The 18469-nt window shown below is 65.0% G+C and overlaps 3 protein-coding genes and 1 non-coding gene across 6 annotated transcripts; 2 read left to right on the top strand and 2 right to left on the bottom strand.

Moving 5' to 3' along the window:
• The first annotated feature begins 103 nt into the window (after positions 1 to 103).
• WFIKKN1 (WAP, follistatin/kazal, immunoglobulin, kunitz and netrin domain containing 1) lies at positions 104 to 4603 on the top strand. Its single transcript, XM_017643822.3, has 2 exons — positions 104 to 2224; positions 2802 to 4603. The coding sequence occupies exons 1-2, from the start codon at positions 2054 to 2056 to the stop codon at positions 4269 to 4271; spliced, it is 1641 nt and encodes a 546-aa protein (XP_017499311.2). The 5' UTR covers positions 104 to 2053; the 3' UTR covers positions 4272 to 4603.
• A 121-nt stretch (positions 4604 to 4724) lies between these two features.
• Positions 4725 to 6520, bottom strand: METTL26 (methyltransferase like 26). Its single transcript, XM_017643896.3, has 6 exons — positions 6231 to 6520; positions 5906 to 6068; positions 5627 to 5686; positions 5198 to 5265; positions 5029 to 5107; positions 4725 to 4942 (listed from the first exon to the last, which is right to left on the bottom strand). Exons 1-6 carry the CDS (start codon positions 6425 to 6427, stop codon positions 4895 to 4897), a joined length of 615 nt encoding a protein of 204 aa, XP_017499385.1. The 5' UTR covers positions 6428 to 6520; the 3' UTR covers positions 4725 to 4894.
• A 264-nt stretch (positions 6521 to 6784) lies between these two features.
• On the bottom strand, positions 6785 to 6855 carry TRNAG-CCC (transfer RNA glycine (anticodon CCC)). The gene has a single exon. It is a non-coding gene; the product is annotated as a tRNA-Gly (tRNA).
• Positions 6856 to 12979: 6124 nt separating this feature from the next.
• MCRIP2 (MAPK regulated corepressor interacting protein 2) lies at positions 12980 to 17854 on the top strand. Of its 3 annotated transcripts, XM_037005700.2 has the most exons (6): positions 12980 to 13131; positions 13207 to 13324; positions 15908 to 16041; positions 16854 to 16981; positions 17162 to 17263; positions 17473 to 17854. In XM_037005700.2, the coding sequence occupies exons 2-6, from the start codon at positions 13253 to 13255 to the stop codon at positions 17541 to 17543; spliced, it is 507 nt and encodes a 168-aa protein (XP_036861595.1). In that variant the 5' UTR covers positions 12980 to 13131; positions 13207 to 13252; the 3' UTR covers positions 17544 to 17854. The 3 variants fall into 3 exon arrangements, with proteins under 3 accessions (XP_036861595.1, XP_036861594.1, XP_036861596.1); XM_037005699.2 differs by lacking the exon at positions 15908 to 16041 and having other exon boundaries at positions 13000 to 13131; XM_037005701.2 differs by lacking the exons at positions 12980 to 13131; positions 13207 to 13324; positions 15908 to 16041 and adding an exon at positions 13419 to 13558.
• Positions 17855 to 18469: the final 615 nt, after the last annotated feature.

Raw genomic sequence — 18469 nt, 5'->3', positions numbered from 1 at the left:
TGGATTCAGCTGGCCCAATAGTGGGGTCAGTGTGACACGGTGGGGTGGGCTGGCACTGCTTTGTCGGCCCCTCGGTCCCCATGACTGGCCTTTGATGGCCAGCGAACGCCACGCCCTGGCGGGGAGGGCTGAGCAGCTGCAGCAGCCACCTTGGTTACAGGCTCCCTGTCTTTCCCTGTGGGCTGGGTAGGCAGCCCTCGGCCTGTGCCTCCCTGTGGGGTAATGCAGCAGATGGCTGGCGAGGCCACCTGCCCTCCCCGTCCCCTGCTGCCTCCTGACGGCTGAACCCTGGACACCTGAGCCCCCAGCCGGGCAGGGCTTGACTGCCACGTTTACTCTGCTGCCTGCGGGGTGGTAGGTGACTCAGGGCAGACTGAGCCCTAAGACTGCAGTGCCTCCAGGGCCTTGGGGTCAGTACCCTCAGTGGGAAAGCCACCTGCTGATGGGGAGTCTGGGGTTCAGCCCAGGGGTGCATGGACACCCTGGAGGTCAGCCAGGCTTGGGGGTAGGATCACAAAACAGCCTTCATATTCAGGGGTCTGGCCCCAGGCTGAAGCTCCGAGGGTGTGTCTTGGCCTGGAACCCTGTCCTTGTCTGTCCCAGTGGCCCCCACACCTGCGACCCCTCATAGGGCAGGGAAGGAACAATGGCGTCCTCCTCACCTGGGGATGTCGCAACTCATTCTGACCAGACCAGACTGTTACTACCCTGGATCTTAGGTCGGAAGGTCAGATACAGGGTCACGAGAAGGTGCCATCCAGTCTCAGAACAGTCCCTGGAGGCCCCAGGGCCCTGGGAAGGGCTTGCAAAGGTCGTCCCCAGGCTCTGTCCTGCCGTTGAGTCTGATCTCCCTGCTCATCCCCAGGCCGAGGAGGAGCCTCCATTCCCCCCTGGCGGTAAGGCTCCTTGTCAGAGGTGGGGTCTCAGGGTGCTTTTAGGTGCCCTTGGCCTTTGTTGGGACTGTGCTGCCCCGTGTGGGGCCACAGCCACTGAAATTCAAATCAACCCGAGGAAACGGACTCAGATCCTTGGTCACACCAGCTGTTCCCAGTGTTAGCAGTGTACATGTAGACTGCTTGCTCCCATATTTCACTTTTCTGGCACCTGCCTTGCCCAGTGGTGGACAGGCTGGACCCCAGGAGCCAGGTGCTGGGGTTTCAGCAGAGTGGGGGCTCCCTGAGAGTGCAGCCCTGCCATGCATCAGCCTCCCAGACCCCTGTGAGCCAGAAGAAAGCCCAGTCTGAACCCTTCGGGCACATTCATGCTGCAAAGGCCTCACCCCCAGCAGAAAGGGGTCATTTGACCCCAAGATGTGCTGGCAGGTTGTAACCCTGGGAAGGCTCATGAAGGTTGTGGAATCTTTCTGGGCCGGGAACCCAATACCCACTCCTGCTCCGTGTGAATGCCTGTCCTGGATGTAGTGATCTCCAGGTGAAGGGCCACCAGCCTGGGCCCTCTCGGGGGTTGGTGGTGGGGGGGGGACCCAGGTCTACAGTTGGCCAGGGCTGGGTGGAGGAGGCCACTGGAGTTGGCCAACCCTGCCCCCTCCTTTAGCTCCGGCTGGAAGGGTCGGCTACGCAGCTTTGATCCCTGGGCCCTTCTATCCCTGAGGGAGGAGGGGCTCCGGTTACAGTGTCCCCTCTGGCCAGAGCCAGCCTTTCTCTACCCCTCAGTGACCCCCTCTTGGCCAGTGTCTCCTCTGGGCTCCTGGGCCTTGGCCCCTCCCCGGCCCTCCTCCCCACTCCCCGCCTCCTGCCCTGAGCTGACCACAGAGGGGCCAAGGGGGGAAGGGGAAGGGGCTGGGCCACATGCACGTCCTGAGCTCTGAAAGACCCAGACCCTACCCAGCCCCTCCTGCCGCCGGGTGGAGAGGGAGCATCTGTTGTGGGCTCCAACCGTGGGGGCCAGAGGGGAGCGTGGGGGCTCAGCCAGGGGCCTACACACAGCACCAGCTGCAGGCCGGGAGGGCGGATGCCTGCGGGGAGCGGGCTCAACAGGGCCTGAGGTGGGACTGTTGGCCACGCCCCCCGCCCCCCCTAGCCCAGCGGTCTCCATGCTGGCCCCGAGCCCATTCCTGCTACAGCTCCTCGTGGTTGGGCTGACCTCAGGGGCCAGCCTGCCACCAGGGCCCAGGACCCCCTTGGGCATGTGCCCCAACCAGCTCAGCCCCAACCTGTGGGTGGACGCCCAGAGTACCTGTGAGCGGGAGTGCGTCGGGGACCAGGTGAGTGTTGGGGGCAGGGCATGCCGGGGGCTTGGTCAGCCTGGGGGAAGCCCAGACCCCACCCTGCCGCAGAGGAAACACTAGGAGCCCACTTCCTCCTCAGGCTCCCCGCAGTCCTGCTGGGGTTTCACACCGTGGCCAGCATGAGGAACCCAGGGGACACTCTAGTCTTTGCCTTAATGTGTTTGAGTATCAAGAGCCCCCTCCTCCCTCCTGCACCCTGGGACCAGAGCAGTAGAAAGTCAGGGATCTGCATCTAGATGGCTACAAACAGGCCCTGCACCACCTGCAGTGGCCCTGAACACCCCAGGTATCCTCTGGGCCTCAGTTTCCTTGTCTGTGCGCTGGGAAGAAAGCTTGTTCGAGCAGCGGGGGTCTGAGGATCCAGTGAGGTCTGATGAGATGAAGTGTGTTGGGGCCTGCTAGGCAGCTGTGGCTCGTGCGGGACTGGATGCAGACCCCCACACACCTGCTCAATTCCCGGAGGGGGAGACTGACCCAGGTCCAGGGAGAGGCCGACCAGGGCAGGGCTGGGATGTCGGGGTGTCCACTGAGCCACCCCATCCCACACCCCCAGGACTGCACAGCCGCGGAGAAGTGCTGCACCAACGTGTGTGGGCTACGGAGCTGTGTGGCCACTCGCTTCCCAGACGGGGACCTGGCGGCCCCTGCACAGGCAGTGTCCTGTGAGGGCTTTGCGTGCCCCCAGCAGGGCTCCAGCTGTGATATCTGGGGCGGGCAGCCGGTGTGTCGCTGCCGGGACCGCTGTGAGAAGGAGCCCAGCTTCACCTGTGCCTCTGACGGCCTCACCTACTACAATCGCTGCTACATGGATGCCGAAGCCTGCCTGCGAGGCCTGCACCTACACGTTGCACCCTGCAAGCACGTGCTCAGCTGGCCGCCCAGCAGCCCGGGGCCGCCAGAGACCACCGCCCGCCCAACGCCCGGGGATGCCCTCGTGCCGCCGGCCCTCTACAGCAGCCCCTCCCCACAGGCGGTGTATGTGGGGGGCACGGCCAGCCTCCACTGCGATGTCAGTGGCTACCCGCCACCCACTGTGACCTGGGAGAAGCAGAGTGACCAGCGGGAAAACCTGATCATGCGGCCAGACCAGATGTACGGCAACGTGGTGGTCACCAGCATTGGGCAGCTGGTGCTCTACAATGCCCGGCCAGAGGACGCCGGCCTCTACACGTGCACTGCACGCAACGCTGCCGGTCTGCTGCGGGCTGACTTCCCACTCTCCGTGGTCCAGCGGGAGTCGGCCGGCCCCAGCGCCCCTGCCCCGGCCACGTGCCTGGCCCACGCGCAGGCCTGCACTGGCCCACCCTCTGGCCCGGTCCTCTGGCATTTCGACCCACAGCGGGGCGGCTGCATGACCTTCCCAGGGGGCGGCTGTGACGGCGGGGCCCGGGGCTTCGAGACCTACGAGGCGTGCCAGCGGGCCTGTGTCCGCGGCCCCGGGGACACCTGCGCGCTGCCGGCCGTGCAGGGCCCCTGCCAGGGCCGGGAGCCACGCTGGGCCTACAGCCCGCTGCTGCAGCAGTGTCACCCCTTCGTGTATGGCGGCTGCGAGGGCAATGCAAACAATTTCGAGAGCCGCGAGAGCTGCGAGGACGCCTGCCCCGTGCCACGCACACCGCCCTGCCAGGTCTGCCGCCTCAGGAGCAAGCTGGCGCCCAGCCTGTGCCGCAGTGACTTTGCCATCGTGGGGCGGCTCACCGAGGTGCTGGAGGAACCCGAGGCGGGCGGTGGTGGCATCGCCCGAGTGGCTCTGGACGACGTGCTCAAGGACGACAAGATGGGCCTCAGGCTCTTGGGCACCAAGTACCTGGAGGTGACGCTGAGCGGCGTGGACTGGGCCTGCCCCTGCCCCAACGTGACGGCGGGCGACGTCCCGCTGGTCATCATGGGCGCGGTGCGAGACGGCGTGGCGGTGCTGGACGCCGGCAGCTACGTGCGCGCAGCCAGCGAGAAGCGCGTCAGGAAGGTCTCAGAGCTGCTCGAGAAGAAGGCCTGCGAGCTGCTCGGCCGTTTCCAGGACTAGCCCCGCCCCTCCGCCCCGGCCCCGCCCCGCCTGCTGAATAAAGGGTGTGGGGCCTCTTGGGGCGACCCGACCAATCCGGGGGCCCACGTGGAGCTGTGACCTTTCCCCGCCACGCGCCGGCTGGGGTCCCGACACCACCCTGGGACTGGGCTCCAGCCTGAGGTTATCAGGCAGCGCCAGTCCCCTCCCGGGGAGCCTCCCGCATAGGCGCCCGAGGCAGGCACCGCCTCCTGCGGCGGGAAGGCCAGGTCGCCAGCCAGCCCTGTCCGGCCTCAGCAGTCCCTGGGTCTCTCCTCCCTCCTCCAGTGCCGGGCGGGGCAGCAGGGTCCAGGATGTCCCCAAGCCCTGGCCCCACAGGCCAGACTCCTTCCCTCAGTGCAGAATCCTCGGAGACACAGACTGCCCACCCAGCACCAGCAGGGGTCCGCAGGAGGAGGGGCGGGCGCCAGCAAGTGGGGCAGCAGGGACCTTTATTATTCCCAGGCTCTCGGCAGCCCTGCGGCCAGCAGCCGCGAGCTCCCAGACTGGACCAGGCCAGTTCCCATGGCCCAGCCCAGGGAGGCCTGGTGGTCTAGGTTTGTAGGGGCCTCAAAGAGGGACACAGGTGTGTGGGAGGAGCGCGGTTACTCTTTTCGGAAAACCAGGCACTTGTTGTTGGCGGGCATGTCCACCTGGGGGAGAGGCTTTGGCTAGAAGCTGCTTCTGGCCCCCAGGGAGGCCCATCTGTGCCGCCCACCCCCTGCCCCCCACCCCTTACCATCCTCTCCAGGAACAGGCCATTGGCCTGGCCCAGCTCCTCCAGGAGGGCTGTGTCCCGCAGCCCCCATTCTGGGTTCCTGCAGAGGGGAAGGTGGTGGAGTTGAGGCCTGGGGGTCACCCAGCCCACCTGCCCTCTCAGCTGGGCCCCCAACCTACACAGCTCTAACCTGCATCTGAGGCTCAGGTCAAAGTCCACATTACTCTGGGGAGAGATCTTCCCGTTGACAGCATAGGGCTATGGAGGCAGAGGGACATGGCTTTGCCTGCTACCCCCGGACCCAGGGTTAGCCACTCCTGTCAGCCAGCGGGCGGGATTGCAGGCCGGCACCCAGAGGATGCAGGGGACAACCTCCTCCCTACCCCCAAGAGCGGGAACAGCAGAACAGCTGGCAAGCCAAAGGGGTGCAAGGCGACTGCCAGGAGGCCCGGCAGGGGGTTGAGAGGGGAGTGCCGGGTGGGTTCCAGCGGCAACAGGAGGAAGAGGAAGAGGGCGCTGGAAACCCCGAGATGGGAGGGACGGAGTCTAGGGGAGCGAGTCAGCTGAGGCCGGGGCATCGTGCAGCCAGGGGAGGTTCATCTCTGGCAGGGCCACTTACCCCATACGTAATGAGCACGGCCTTGGGCTTGAGCAGGTGTCCTGCTGCTCTGAAGAGCCCCTGGGAAAGGGGGGTCGGGCAGGATTGCAGTGTCCAGCTCTCCCCAAGCACCCCGTAGAGCCCTGGGCTGGGGGCTAGAGACTTAGCCTAACCTCCCAGCTGAGTGCCCCATCCGTGACTTGGGGCAAACGGGGCTCCCCTCTCCCCCCATGCAGGGTGAGGGGTGCTGCTAGGCGCAGGTGGGTGGCCCCTGGGTGGCTCGCCCACGCTCCCACAGACCTCGGTGCAGTTCAGGGGGCTGATGTGGATCATGTTGATGCACAGCAGCAGGTCCAGCGACTGCGGCAGGATACCGCCCCATTGCTCCCAGCCCCAGGTCACATCCAAGTACAGCGGGGTCTTTACGTTGGACAGCCCCTGGGCCTGGGTAGTGGCCGCGATGCTGTGGGGGAGCAGCCCTTAGGTGGGGTTTTGTTTTTTGGGTTTTTTTTTTTTGACGCCCCTGCCTTCCTGCCAGGCAGGCTTGGAGGATTGCAGCGGCGTGGGGCCCAGTCCTGCAGCCCCGCGCCCTCCGCGGCCACCCGGGCCCGCCCTCCCGCCGCACCTGTCCAGGCAGCGCTGGTCCACGTCGGACGGCTGCCACTCGGCGCGGGGGAAGGCCCGCGCGAAGTGGACGGTATGCTGTCCGGAGCCCGACGCCACCTCGAGCACGCGCACGCCGCGCCGCGCCGGGTCCACAAACTGCCGCAGCACGCGCAGGATGGGCTCCTTGTTCCGCTCGGCGGCCGCCGCCACCAGCATCGCGCCTCCCGGGGCCGCCGGAAGCCACGGTCCGGGGAGGCGGACCCGCGGACGACGTTCCCAGGAGGACGTGCGCCGCGCGTTAAAGGGGCCGCAGCCGCAGCCGCAGGAGGCGCGCGGGAGCGACCGGTAGGCGTGTTTGAGCCGTTGGTTTGCTGGTTTGCAGACGCCCCTCAGCTCCCGACCCGGTCGCCCGCGGCCCTGCCCACATTTTCACAGCGTTGTGAGTCTCTGAGATGGTCTCGTTCGCGATGCCCCGGAGAGGATGCTCCCTTGCTCCAGGATTTCCTTCCTTTTCAAAGCTCTACAGTCACCGAGATTTAGTATTTTGAGAAGAGGAAAAGCTAAAATTCCGTTTGCGCCGCCCGGGAATCGAACCCGGGTCGCAAGAATGGGAATCTTGCATGATACCACTACACCAGCGGCGCTCGCGGCGGCTCGGGCGCCTGGGGAGCTTACAGGATGTGACGCAACTTTCCCCGCGCAGGACTCCGCGGCGCCGCCTCGGTGCCCGGAGACCAAGCGCACGAACCGGGGTACGGGCGTCTGCATTCGGGCCCGCGCCGTGGACACCATGACAACCCCCGGCCTTCGGAGCCGCTAGGGTCAAGGCCCCGGCCGGGCTCCTAGAGGAGCGGGGCTTCGGGGGTCGGGGGCTTTGTGGTGGGCGGGACTGTAGGCGGCTGTCGGGCTTACAGGGGCTCTGTGGGTAAAACTGTAACATTTCCAGAATTATCTCGCCTGGCTTTGGTGCATTTGCATATCCTCGGGTGGAGAGAAGTTCGTCTCCCTGTCAATGGGTAATTACCTGGGCAACCGAGGGCGTGTCTGATCCTGAGAGGGGAGGGGAGGGGCTTGCATCCTCCGGAGCAGGGGAGAGAGACCGCGCTGGGCTGCAGCTTGTAAGCAATAAAAGAGTTTTAAACTTTATTTCTCCCTTTGACCGATTTCGGTTTTTAGAGGTATTTTGCCCCGGGATTTCCTCTCCCCGGACTTACAGGCTCGCAGGCGGGCGGCCGGCCTCGTGGCGCACTGGGTCTTCTGTGTCTACGGAGTGACGGGCGCCCGCCGAGCCCGCGGGCGTCGCGGTGCCGCTGGCCCTGAATCACGTGGGAGGCCGAGTCCTGCCGAGGTTCCGCCGGGGTTCGGGGCCGGTCTGGAGGCCGAGGGGCGTGGCCCCTGATCGGGTGCGGCCTCGCCCAGCGGGCAGGCTTTCCTGAGCGAACCCCCTTCCCGAGGCCGCTTGGCCAGGGCTCACAGGTGGCCTGACCCGGGCTTTGACCCGGGACCCCCTCCGGGGGCGTTCGGCGGGGAGAAAGTCGCCTCCCGGTTCCAGACAGCCCGGCGGCGCCCCCCCCGCGTTCCCACTGGCTTTGCGTTTCGCAGCCCCACTCTTCTTACCTGACACACCTGCGCTTCACCGCATCCTGCTTTGTTGGTGAGCATTTTCCGTGCCCCCAGTGCAGTCTAACCCCCGGCTCCCGCCTGTGATGACCAGTGGTCACCTGAGGCCTCACCACCTAGTCCCCTCACTCCTCTTTGCCCACCTGAGAGGCACCAGGTTTCCTGGTGGCTTCACATGGGATTCCCAGGCGCAGGCCACCCTGTGATATTGTCGTATAAGAAATATTTATTTGGTCTCCGTCCTGGTTCCTGGCACGGAGCTCCTAAAGCCCCGGGGATTCCCTGCGTGAGCGAGGGGAGATGCTGCTACTTCTCACAAACAGCCCCTTTCCGCCCTGCCTGGGTTTCCACTAGGGGGTGACTCTGGGGGGGGGGGTTGGGGGAACCGGCCACGTGATTAGGGGCCAGGCCTTCCAGCCCCACCCAGACCTCCGGGGTTGGGCAGGGGACCAGAGGGGATGATCCCAAGGACCAATGACTTAACCAGCCCTGCCTGTGTCAACGACACCCCGAATGAGGCAGGGGGCTTCCGGGCTGGTGCACGTAGAGGTGCTGCGAAGGGCCGGGGGCCCCACATCCCTTCCCCATAAACCTGCCCGGGGCGTCTCTGCATCTGCTGTTCAGGGTCGGATCCTTTATGACGAACCAGTAAACAGTATTTCCCTGAGTTCTGTGGGCCCCTCTAGGGAACTGTGGAACCCGAGGAGGGGGCCGTGGGAACCCCACTCTATAGCTGATGGCTCGGAAGCACGACTGACCGCCGGGACCTGTGACTGGGTGTGAGGTGGGGGTGTCCGGGGGACTGAGCCCTCAGCCCGGGGGCCTGCGCTAATGCTGGGCAGTTAGTGTCGGAGCCGAGTTAAATGGTAGGACACCCAGAGAAGTGAAGAGTTGCTTGGTGAGGAAAACCCCCATATTGGTGTCAGAGTGTTTACCTGCTCCTGTGTCTGAGCCTGAGACCGACCCAGCCTGGCTTTCTCAGTGTCCCAGGGGCTGCCGCAGGAACTGCCCAAGGGCCCAGCAATGTCTCTGTTTAACAGCACATGCCCTGGTTGCTGTCTTCTCCCCACATCACGGGGGGGGGGGGCTGGAGGCCGTGCGAGCCAACACCTGCCCTCAGGAGTCAACCAAGCTCCCAGCTGGACAGAAGCAGCTGGAGGGCCCAGTGGCAGCCTTTGCTGCAGCGTGTGTGTGTGAGCTTGTGTGGCCATGTGTTGAGCACACATTCTCTGCAAGTCCCTGACGTGTGTCAGACCCTGGGAGGGCTCAGGACCCCGGGGGCATGCGGAGCAGTGGACTCCTGGGAGGGTTCCACCCCCGGCCGGTGCTCATGGTGCCTTCACTGCTGCTACGGGTCGTTTCTCCTGAGACTGTATCTGGCTCCTAGGCCGCCCTCTTGGGGGGCTTACCTCTCGCCGGAGGAAAGCAGATTTCCCAGCATGTTTATTCACATGAGAAAATCTGCAGCGCCCAGGGAGTGGGAGGGGAGCCCCTGCCCTCTGCGTGCACAGCAGCCGTCCCTCTGGCCTGGGCCTCATTCCTCAGTCCAGGTCCTGGATGCGCTTCCTCCAGGAGGCATGGTCATCCTGCCCTGCACTGGGGCCTGGCTCACAGGAGGTGCTCAGGAAATGCTGGTGAGAGAGGGGGCTCCTGGCAGGGCCCCATCTCGCCGTGCTCACTCACAGAAGGCGCTGTGAGTCAGGCTTCCCGAGTGCTGGCCCTGGGGGATATCTGGAGCTGAAGGCACGGTCCAGCTTCTCTTCCGAGCTCCCGGCCCATGTGCCCACCATTCATGAATGGTCTCCCTGTGCGGATGGGGTCCAAACTTCCCCACCAGGCCTCTTCCACCCACCGTCTCTGCACCCCCCTCCCCTACTGCTTCCATTGGCATATTAGTTTCCCAGAGCTGCTGTAACAAATTACCCCAAAACTTGGTGACTTAAGACAACAGAAATTTATTTTCTTACAGTTTTGGGGTCCAGACGTCCCAAATAAGGTACCAGCTCCCTACAGGAAGGTCCTTCCTCACCACTTCCAGCATCAAGAGGCTTCAGGGGCCCCCGGGCTTGACCGCCTTACCCGGGTCGCGGCCTCCGTCCTCACCTAGTTTCTACTCTGCCTTCTGTGTTCACATCTCCCCCTGCTGCTGCTTCTAAGGACATCGGACACTAGATTCAGATCCCACCCTAATCCAGGTTGACCTTATCTCAAAATCCTTGCCTTAATTATATCTGCAAACACCATTATTCCAAATAAGGTCATTTCCTGAGGCTCTGGGTGGATGTTATCTTTGGGAGCCACCATTCAACCCACTGCGCTTGGGTTTGGGGACAGGTCCAGACAGCCCTAGACACCAGGCAGCAGGTGCAGAGACACCCCAACCGGAGCCAGTTCCTGGACGCTGCCAGCCCAGTGGGTACAGATGTCAGCCTGGGAAGTTAGACGGACAGAGAAGCTGAACTTCTTTCTCCTCGTGTGTTACATCGTGGTATCATCCTTGAAGCCCTCTGGAAGAGGGAAAGAGTGCCTGTTCTCACGAGCCGCCTCGGCGGGGCTGGAGGCCCTTGCTTAGCCGGTGAGCACAATGAGGCCCCTCTCCCACGTCTGCAGCCGCCTCCCACTGCGGTTCGGTCCCCAGCCTCTCCGGTGTCCGGGAATGTAGCCAGCCACAGAACACTGCCACCAGCACACCTCAGAGCCAACAGGATCCAGGGGGGAGGCTGGAGAGGCTGGGGAACAAAACCCGGAGCTCACGGGGAGCTGCTGCCCTGCACCAGCCGGCTGCGGTTCCTGCCTGACCCTCAGCACCACGTTGGGCCCTTGGGGGCAGGCCCATCCAGTCCCTAGCCTCGGGCTCAGGCCTGGCCTTCCCTCACGACCCTCAGGTGCCAGGATGCAATGCCAGGCCAGGGCAGGTTTGCTGCTCATAGTCAGCCTGTAGGACGAAGGCCTCGCCTGGCAGGTATTGGGGACTTCATTCCCTGCCCCACGAGCTGGGCTTTCCCCCTCCCGCACCTCCCATCCCCCTGCTCCCTTAGCTCGGTGCCTCTTGGGAACCCCTGGGTACTCAGCATCCCCCACAAGCTTGTCCAGTGCCCCCTTCCCTTCCACCCGTCAGGACCATTTCTGCTCTTCTCTGGGAGCCTTTCCAAGGGCTCTGGTCCCGACCTTTGACCTTAAACAGGCCTGTGGGCTGGGCCGGGATGTTAGGACATGGAGGCCTTGGCCACCACAGGGCTTAAACAAAGGCTGGACCTGTCTTCCCGTCAGAGAACCCTGTCCTTCCTGCCACTCCATCCTGAGGTGCGTGCTGGGGGAGGGGAGCTCCCAGAGACCTGGCGTCAGTGTGTGGAGGGCACATGTTCCCCATGCCAGGACCTTGCTCACTCTGCCAGGGACATGCACCCCCAGGACACAGGCTCCCCAGACCCCTGCCCCTGAGGATCTTCCCAGAATGTGAGCAAGCAGTGTGCTAAGGCTACCAGAGGCCAGGGCAGCTTCACAGATGACACAGGACCACGCTGACCTTGGCACTGATGAGGGGAGGGTGAGGGATGGGCACCACAGGGTGGGATGGCACAGGGGGAGGTGGCCTAGGTGGCAGAGGCCCTTGGGGGGTCACGCTCCGTCTGGGGGCCTGGACTCAGCAGCCCTCTGCCACCAGCCTCAGTGTCCCAGACGTGGCTGAGCCCTGCCAGGCCCTGCAGACGAGGCAGCTGGAGATGGGGTCCGGTCCTTTAGCTTGCTCAGGACAGGACACAGAGACAAGGAGCTGTGGGGACATGAGAAGAAGGACTGCCCAACCACCCCTAGGACACAAGCCTTCCTGAGCAGACCAGGTCACCCCCACCAGGCCCACAGGCCCATGGGGGCTCTGCTTGCGGTCCAAAGAGCACATGATAAAGGCCTGCTCCAGCCCCTACCCTGGCCTCAGCCCTGCCTGGGTGGGAGGCTTCACGCCTGCTCTGAAGTGGGCAGGGGGTCGCTAGGCTGGGTTTGTTCCAGGAACACTGAACCACTGTTCTGAGGGCAAGCCCCACCCCCACCCCTCAGCACCAGACAGCAGCCAAGACAAGGACCCCTGGACACCCAGGCCTGGTGCTTGCTGGACTGAGCCTCCTCAGTATCCGTGGGGGTAGTGCAGGGGCCCTAAGGTGGTAGCACAGGCCATGAGGGTGGAGTCCGCTGCCCACGGGCAACCCTGGGTACTTCGTTCTCTTGGATGTGGGGACGTTAAGGATGGAACTCAGCCACACAAACGACCATGGGTGTCTCACACGGAGCCCACAAGGCCCTCAGCTTCCCCTGATCTGGCTGTGTGGGGAGAACCTGGGGCCCCACCACTGACCGCCTGGGGCAGCTGGAGGCTGGTGAGCTGGGAGGAGGGCCACCTCTAATTATTGGGCAAGAACCCTCTGGGGTAGGGGTAGAGACCACCTCTGAGGGGCTTCCAGGTTTATGGGGATGGGGTTAGGGTGCAGTGGGGGCCCCCCTTCCATGCAGGCCTGGTTCCCGGCCTACAGGACCCCTATGCCACTCCTGGGGTCGGGTGGGTGGTACCTACTCCCCCATGCGGATGACATAGGCAAATAGGCCCCTCACTTGCCCTCTGTCCCCTCGGGATTCCACCTCGCTGCTCCTGGATTGGTAAGCGGCCTCGCCCCTCCCTGAGGTTGGGGTGCACCTTGGCATGAGAGGCGGAGACGCACAGCGGAGTGCACCCCCCCGTCCTGTCCCGCGGGGTGGGAGAGTCCCAGGGCGTTCTGCCTCTGCCCTAACGCAGGGGCCCTAACCCTCCTTACTCGTGACTCCTCCGCCCCAGAACCCAGCCAGGAGTGACCCTCATCCTGGCCCAGGCCCCTCGGCTGGCTCTGCCCGTCTGCAGGGGGATACCTCCGCTCCCAGGGTCCGCACAGCACCCCAGCCCGTCAACGCAGGGCCGTCCCTGCTCAGACCTGACCGCGGACCCCGGAGGGCCTCGGCCAGAGCCCCGCCCACAGCCCGGGAGCGGCGGCGCACGCGCGTCGTGCCCAGCGCTTCCTCCGCCTGGCCGCAGGCGCGCGCTCGGGGCGCCGTCTCTGCCCCGGGCCGCGCGGGCCCTTTAAGGGCCGGGGGCGTGTCGCGGCCCGCCCCCTGCCCGTCGCCCTGCTGCCCGTTAAAGGGGCCGCGCCCTCGGCGCCCGGCGAGCGCTAGCCCGGCGGAGGGCGCGGGACGGGCCAGAGGGCGAGCGCGTGGTGTCCCGCGCACCATGTACACCCTCAGTAAGGGGCCCAGCAAGCTGGTGGCGCAGCGCCGCACAGGTGCGCGGGGTGGCGGGCGGCGGGCGGCGGGCGGGGGTCCGGGCGCGGCGGCGGCTGACGCCCCGCTGCCCCCAGGTCCCCCGCAGCAGCAGGTGGAGAGCAGGCTCGGCGAGCTGCTGAAATGCCGGCAACCCGCGCCGCCGACCCCGCCGACCCCGCGCGCGCAGCCGCTGGGACCCTGGCCCCTGGCGAGGTGAGACGCGCGTCCTGGCTGGAGCCGCCCCCACCGGCCGCAGGTGACCTTGGGGAAGGTTAGCGACACCGCCGCACCTGCGCGCTTCCGTCCCACCTGACACCTGGCTGGGCCCGAGGGGCTGCGCCGGATGTGCGTGGCCCGAGTCGGGAGGAAGCTGACCGGCTCCCGGATCTGGGGAGCTCTGCGCGGCCGAGTCAGATACCCCGGGCGACCTTGGGCTGCGAGGCCAAGGTTTGAGACGAGCTGCTGCGGGGGCTCGCCTTCCTGCGCGGGACGCTGGCTCTGGCCGTTGCGGGAGGCTGCCAACCGGTCCTTGCGGAGCGCGTTGGGGGAGACATGCACGTGGTTCCTTCTGGCCCTGCCAGGCCACTGCCCTCCTGCCCTTCACCCCAAACACCCCGGCTGGGCGCTGGAGGTCTCCCGCAGGTGCTCCGGGCTTGTTGGAGCCTGGCCTTCTCTGCCTGACCTGACCAGCAATTTTGCTGGTGCCCCAAGGCCTGAGGCCCCAGGAGACTCAGTCCTGGCAGCTTTGGCCTCCTAGCGACCATGACCTGGAGGTCAGATTCCCCAACCCCGCAGCGCTGAACCTTTACTTCCTTGGCTTAAGCCCCTGGCTTTTGGTTTCACTCCTTCTAGGCATTTCCGGGGCCCTGGGCTTTGCCCTAGGCCCACAGAGGCCTAAGGACCCCAGCGCCTGATGTGGGCGGGGGCTGTGGGCGGGGCCAGGACGCAAAGGAGGGGCATAGCCGGCCTCTGACCGGTGAGCTGAGGATGGCCCAGGGGGAAGGTGCTGCTGGCAAGGGGTGCTTCCCAAATGAGGACGAACAGTCGCCAAGGTTGGCGGGGAGGTCAGGGGCGATGCCCCTCAGCCGGCATCTCCCTCTGAATTATCGGCCTCAGATGCCACAGGGAGGGGCAGCTGGTGGGGACCTTTCTGGGATGAGGCCCTTTCCAGGGACCTCCTGGGAGTGTGCTGACAACTTGGGGTTGGTACCTAGTTTGGAAAATGTTTGAGGCCAACCACAGATATGTCCTGGGGAGGAAGGTGAGCGGGGTGCTGGGGGTGCTTCCTGGGACCACAGCTGTGCTGTGACACTGCCTGGTGACATCGGCCGTGGTTCTCACAGCTGCCCTACCTCCCAGGGGAGGAAACAAGGCATGGGTGTGTAGCTTACCAGTGTCACTCCGGCAGGGAGCTCCCATCCCTCCACCTGGAGAAACTCGTCCCCTGTTCCTGGGAGGGGCATACTCAGGGCCTCTGATCCGTGAGCTGAGGATGGCCCAGGAGGAAGGTCCTGGCAAGGGAGTGCGTCAGTGGAAGGGGGGTGTTGGGGAAGGAGTGGTGGAAGATAAGGCAGAGCTCTTGACATCCCCGCTGGCCCCAGTCCTGAGCCAGCCGGGTGCACTGCCGCCTGCTCTCCTGTTTGAGCTGGCGAGCCCTTGGCTGGCCGCACAGGCTGTAGGGCAGTGGTGAGCAGGCCGTGTCTGTGCTGGCCCTACTGGCCCCCTTTGAGGTCGCTCCCTTTCCGGAGCTGCCCCCTCCGACTCAGTGCCCCTGAAGAGACCCTGCTAGGAGGCCAGAGCGGCTGGCGGTGCTCCCACCCCTTCTCAGGGGACCTCCCTCTAAGAGCTCTCCACCAACTTCCCACCACCATTCCTCACCACAATTGGGAGGGGGCTGGGCCCTGCTGCTCTCCATGCCTGGTGCTCTCAGAGTGTGACCCGCCAAGTGTACAGGATTGGCTTCTGGCTGGGCACGGGTCTGGGTGCTGCCCAAGGGGTGAATAGGCCACATGGGTCTGTGCCTCTGACAAGCTCTTCCAGCGTGAGACAGACAGGAGAGAGGGCAAGACCCAAGCAGGCAAGATCAGCTGCTGGCGGGAAGATAAGATAGGGTGGTGTGATCACCTGATGGTGCCAGGGGCACGCAGGCATGTGAGGTGGGGAAGGTGGGGGAGCTTTTCTGAGTTGTGGGCTTTGGGGTCAGATGGGCATGCAGTTAAGATCTGACACTGCCATCCACTCATCCATGTGACCTTGGACAGGTCACGTCCCTCTTGACCCCAGGTCCTTGGCTGAGAATGGGTGGGAGGTCTACCATGGGGGTCACAGGATGGAGAGGATTTGTGTGTCGGCACCAGGCAGGGATTTGGGCACTGTGGGCTGGAAGCAGCGTCCCTGGGAGCAGGCACAGTGTGGCCTTCATTCTCCAGTGCACACGGGAACCTGTGCCCTTCCCTCCAGAGGGCCAGTGGGTGGCCTTATGTAAGTGTAACCGAGGCTTGTGTGCTAGGCCCTGCTCAACCCAGGCCTGGCCACTGCCTGCCTGGTTCCTGTAATTTGCGGCCCTGAGCTGCAAGTCCTTTTTAAAGCCTTCATCAGCCTCCTTCCAAATTTCCCTGAAGTTTTCAGCCTTACAGGGGTGGAGGGGGCAGGGGAGGGTAAACCTTCATGCCCTCTGGTTGGTGCAGCTCAGGCATGGGAGGAGCCCTGCCCCTCTAGATTTTCTGCGGCCACCAGACCCTGCCGGCCTGGAGCTGGCAGGACCGCTGCCCCTCAAGACACTCCTCTTTATTTTAGTGCCCCTCAGCTGAGGAGGAACCCCGAGCGGCGGTGGGGCACCTGAGCCCAGGAAGGCGAGCAGGCCGGCGGGACCGTGAGTGCCTGGCGGAGTGGCACGTGCAGCCCAGGACTCCCGGCTCCCACCTCCTGCTGTAGGTGCGGGCCCCGCTCCCTCCATGGCCCCAGCCCCATCCAGGGCTCGGTGTGTGCAGGGCTGGACCAGCTACCACTGGCCGGTAGCCTGTCAGTGCCCCAGGCCTGGTCGAGCTGGACCGGGCCCTGCAGCCCCATGGCTATCTCATGCCCATCGGGCAGAGATCCAGCACCCCAACAGCCATCTTCTCTCTCAGCATTCCTGCACTCGGCGCTATCTGACCACACCAGGAGCTGTCCCATGGGGCTCACCCCCATGGGCCTGGGGCAGTAGGGAGAGGGAAGGGCAAAGGCTTCGCAGATCTTGTTTGGGTCCCTTCTCCTACAGTGGGGTCATCGGCGAGATAGAGAAGCTTCCGGAAGGGAGAAGGTGGCCGAGAGCTGCACCTGGTGGGTGGGGTTGGGACAGAGTAAGCTGCTTGTGGCTCAGGTCAGAACCTGGGCTGCTGGAGGCCTGGCTGGTCCTGGGGAGCTGGGGGGCAGGTGGCAGTGGGGGTGCTCAAGAGGCCCTCGGAGGGGTACCTGTATGCTTTGAGCATGGAACCCTGCCGGGGACCTGGGACGCAGCTGGGTCCCGCCGGCCTGCAGTCACAGGCCTGCCCCAGGCCTGAGGCGCTGCAGGTGTGAGCTGAGCTGCGGGGAGCTGCAGGTGAGGGGCCTGCAGGAGAGCAGTTGTGTTCAGGGAAGAGCCCAGGCTGGGCCTGGCCTGGGGTGGTGGGTGTGGCCTGCGCTACTCCTGGAGCTCTGCTCCTGGAGCTCTGCCAGCAGCACCTGGGCTGGGGACAGTCACCAACGTCTCCCCTTCCTGCAGTCCAGGGCCGAGGCTTGTATTCAATCGGGTGAATGGCCGGCGGCCCCCCACCACGACCTCATCCCTTGAGGGAGCCCAGGAAACCTACACGCTGGCTCATGAGGAGAATGTCCGGTTTGTGTCTGAAGGTAGTGTCCAGGCCCACGGAGAGTCCTGCGCCACGGCTCCTCTTCCCCTCTGACCTGTTTGTCCTGGGACTGTGCGCAGGCTGCACAGTTCTGGGCTGGGGTCCAGGGTGGCCACCAGGCCCTGGGGAGGGAGACAGGGTGCTAGGGGCCTGGCTCAGCCTGACTGCCTTCTCCCTACAGCCTGGCAGCTAGTGGAGCAGCAGCTGGGTGGAGGCCCAGCTGGTGAGAGCGGCCCAGGGCCTGTGCAGTACGTGGAGAGGACCCCCAGCCCCCGGCTGCAGAGTGAGCCTGCCCCTCCCTCTGACCCTGACCTGGGCCCTGCCAGGTTCTAGCCCCAGGGAATTGGGGAGGGCACTTGGACTTGACCCGCTTCTTCCCCACACCAGCTCCATTTGGGGTTTGGTGAAGGGCTGGTGGCCAGCTGGAGGGTAGAAACGCTGACCAGTCTGGGAGGTGGCAGAGTCACTGCCCAGCCTTCTCTCTGCCCACAGACTTCGTGCCTATCGACCTGGATGAGTGGTGGGCACAGCAGTTCCTGGCCAGAATCACTAACTGTTCCTAGCTGCTGGCGTGAAGGAGTGCTGGGCTTGTAGGGCCTGACCCTGCCCACGGTGGACTGTCTGACGGAAGAGGACCGCAGTGCTCTGTCCACTGCTGTGGCAGGCTGTGCTTTGACCTGGGCCTAGCTGGGCGCCGGCCACACCTGAAGTGCCAGCATTTGGACTTTTGTACCTGCTGACCCCTTGGTCCCCTGTCCCAGGCTGCCAGGGGCTGAACCCGTGTAACCTCAATCCTGCTCACTGTGCCCCAGGGACCAGCCTCTGGGACTGGCAGGGAGGAGGAGCTCCAGGTTAATAAATTCAACAAACTGCCCTTTCGGAGCAGCTTTTGCTCGGTGTGTGTATGGTGGAGGCCCCGCTCTGCAACCCCACTCAACCCTGTGTCCTGACGGAGGTGCGGGGGCTCTGGACATGCCCACCTTCCCACCTTCCTTGCGAGGGAGAGCGCTGCCTTCCTTCCTCTCCCCGTGGGGTTGGCAGGTGCCTGAGACCCGCCTCAGCGCCCAGAGATGTTACGTAAACTGGCCCTGGGCTGGGATTCCCGCGCCTGGGATTGGGGCCAGGGCCCTCTTCCCTGAACCCTTCAGGGCTGGCTGTGGGACGGCTGGCAAAGGCGCGCCACGGGTCTGCGGGGAAGCGCTGGGCAACGCTGTTTTGCCTGGCGGGCTGGCCTCGCCTGCGGTGCTGGCCTAGCGGGGCAGCTGGCTGGGAACGCTGCCCCGCGAGGGCCGGAGAGCCGCAGGCGGGCCCTGCCGGGGCGGTCGGTGTGCGCGGACCGCCGCTGCCAAGCGCAGCCGCGAATACGGGACGGGCCCTCGGAGGCGGGAAGCAAACAGGACGCCGCGGCTGCTCGCACCGGGGTTCCGGGACCGGAGCGCACGGGCCGCCGTGCGGGCTTGCCGGCCCCGCCCCCGGCCCATGCCCTCCC

The sequence above is a fragment of the Manis javanica genome, chromosome 10, assembly GCF_040802235.1.
Source record: "Manis javanica isolate MJ-LG chromosome 10, MJ_LKY, whole genome shotgun sequence".
Classification (NCBI taxonomy): domain Eukaryota; kingdom Metazoa; phylum Chordata; class Mammalia; order Pholidota; family Manidae; genus Manis; species Manis javanica.
The sequence above is the reverse complement of the archived record's forward strand: the minus strand, read 5'-3'. Positions and strand labels throughout refer to the sequence as shown.

Excerpts from the sequence above, each read along its gene's own strand:
- MCRIP2 (XM_037005700.2), top strand. The coding sequence starts at position 13,253 with ATGCCGGCAACCCGCGCCGCCGACCCCGCCGACCCCGCGCGCGCAGCC. Across the intron at positions 16,982-17,161 it reads TGTCCGGTTTGTGTCTGAAG|CCTGGCAGCTAGTGGAGCAG; the intron begins GTAGTGTCCAGG and ends TTCTCCCTACAG. Across the intron at positions 17,264-17,472 it reads CCCCAGCCCCCGGCTGCAGA|ACTTCGTGCCTATCGACCTG; the intron begins GTGAGCCTGCCC and ends CTCTGCCCACAG.
- METTL26 (XM_017643896.3), bottom strand. The coding sequence starts at position 6,427 with ATGCTGGTGGCGGCGGCCGCCGAGCGGAACAAGGAGCCCATCCTGCGC. Across the intron at positions 5,687-5,905 it reads GCCCCCTGAACTGCACCGAG|GGGCTCTTCAGAGCAGCAGG; the intron begins GTCTGTGGGAGC and ends CCCCTTTCCCAG. Across the intron at positions 5,266-5,626 it reads CCGTGCTCATTACGTATGGG|CCCTATGCTGTCAACGGGAA; the intron begins GTAAGTGGCCCT and ends CTGCCTCCATAG.
- WFIKKN1 (XM_017643822.3), top strand. The coding sequence starts at position 2,054 with ATGCTGGCCCCGAGCCCATTCCTGCTACAGCTCCTCGTGGTTGGGCTG. Across the intron at positions 2,225-2,801 it reads GGGAGTGCGTCGGGGACCAG|GACTGCACAGCCGCGGAGAA; the intron begins GTGAGTGTTGGG and ends CCACACCCCCAG.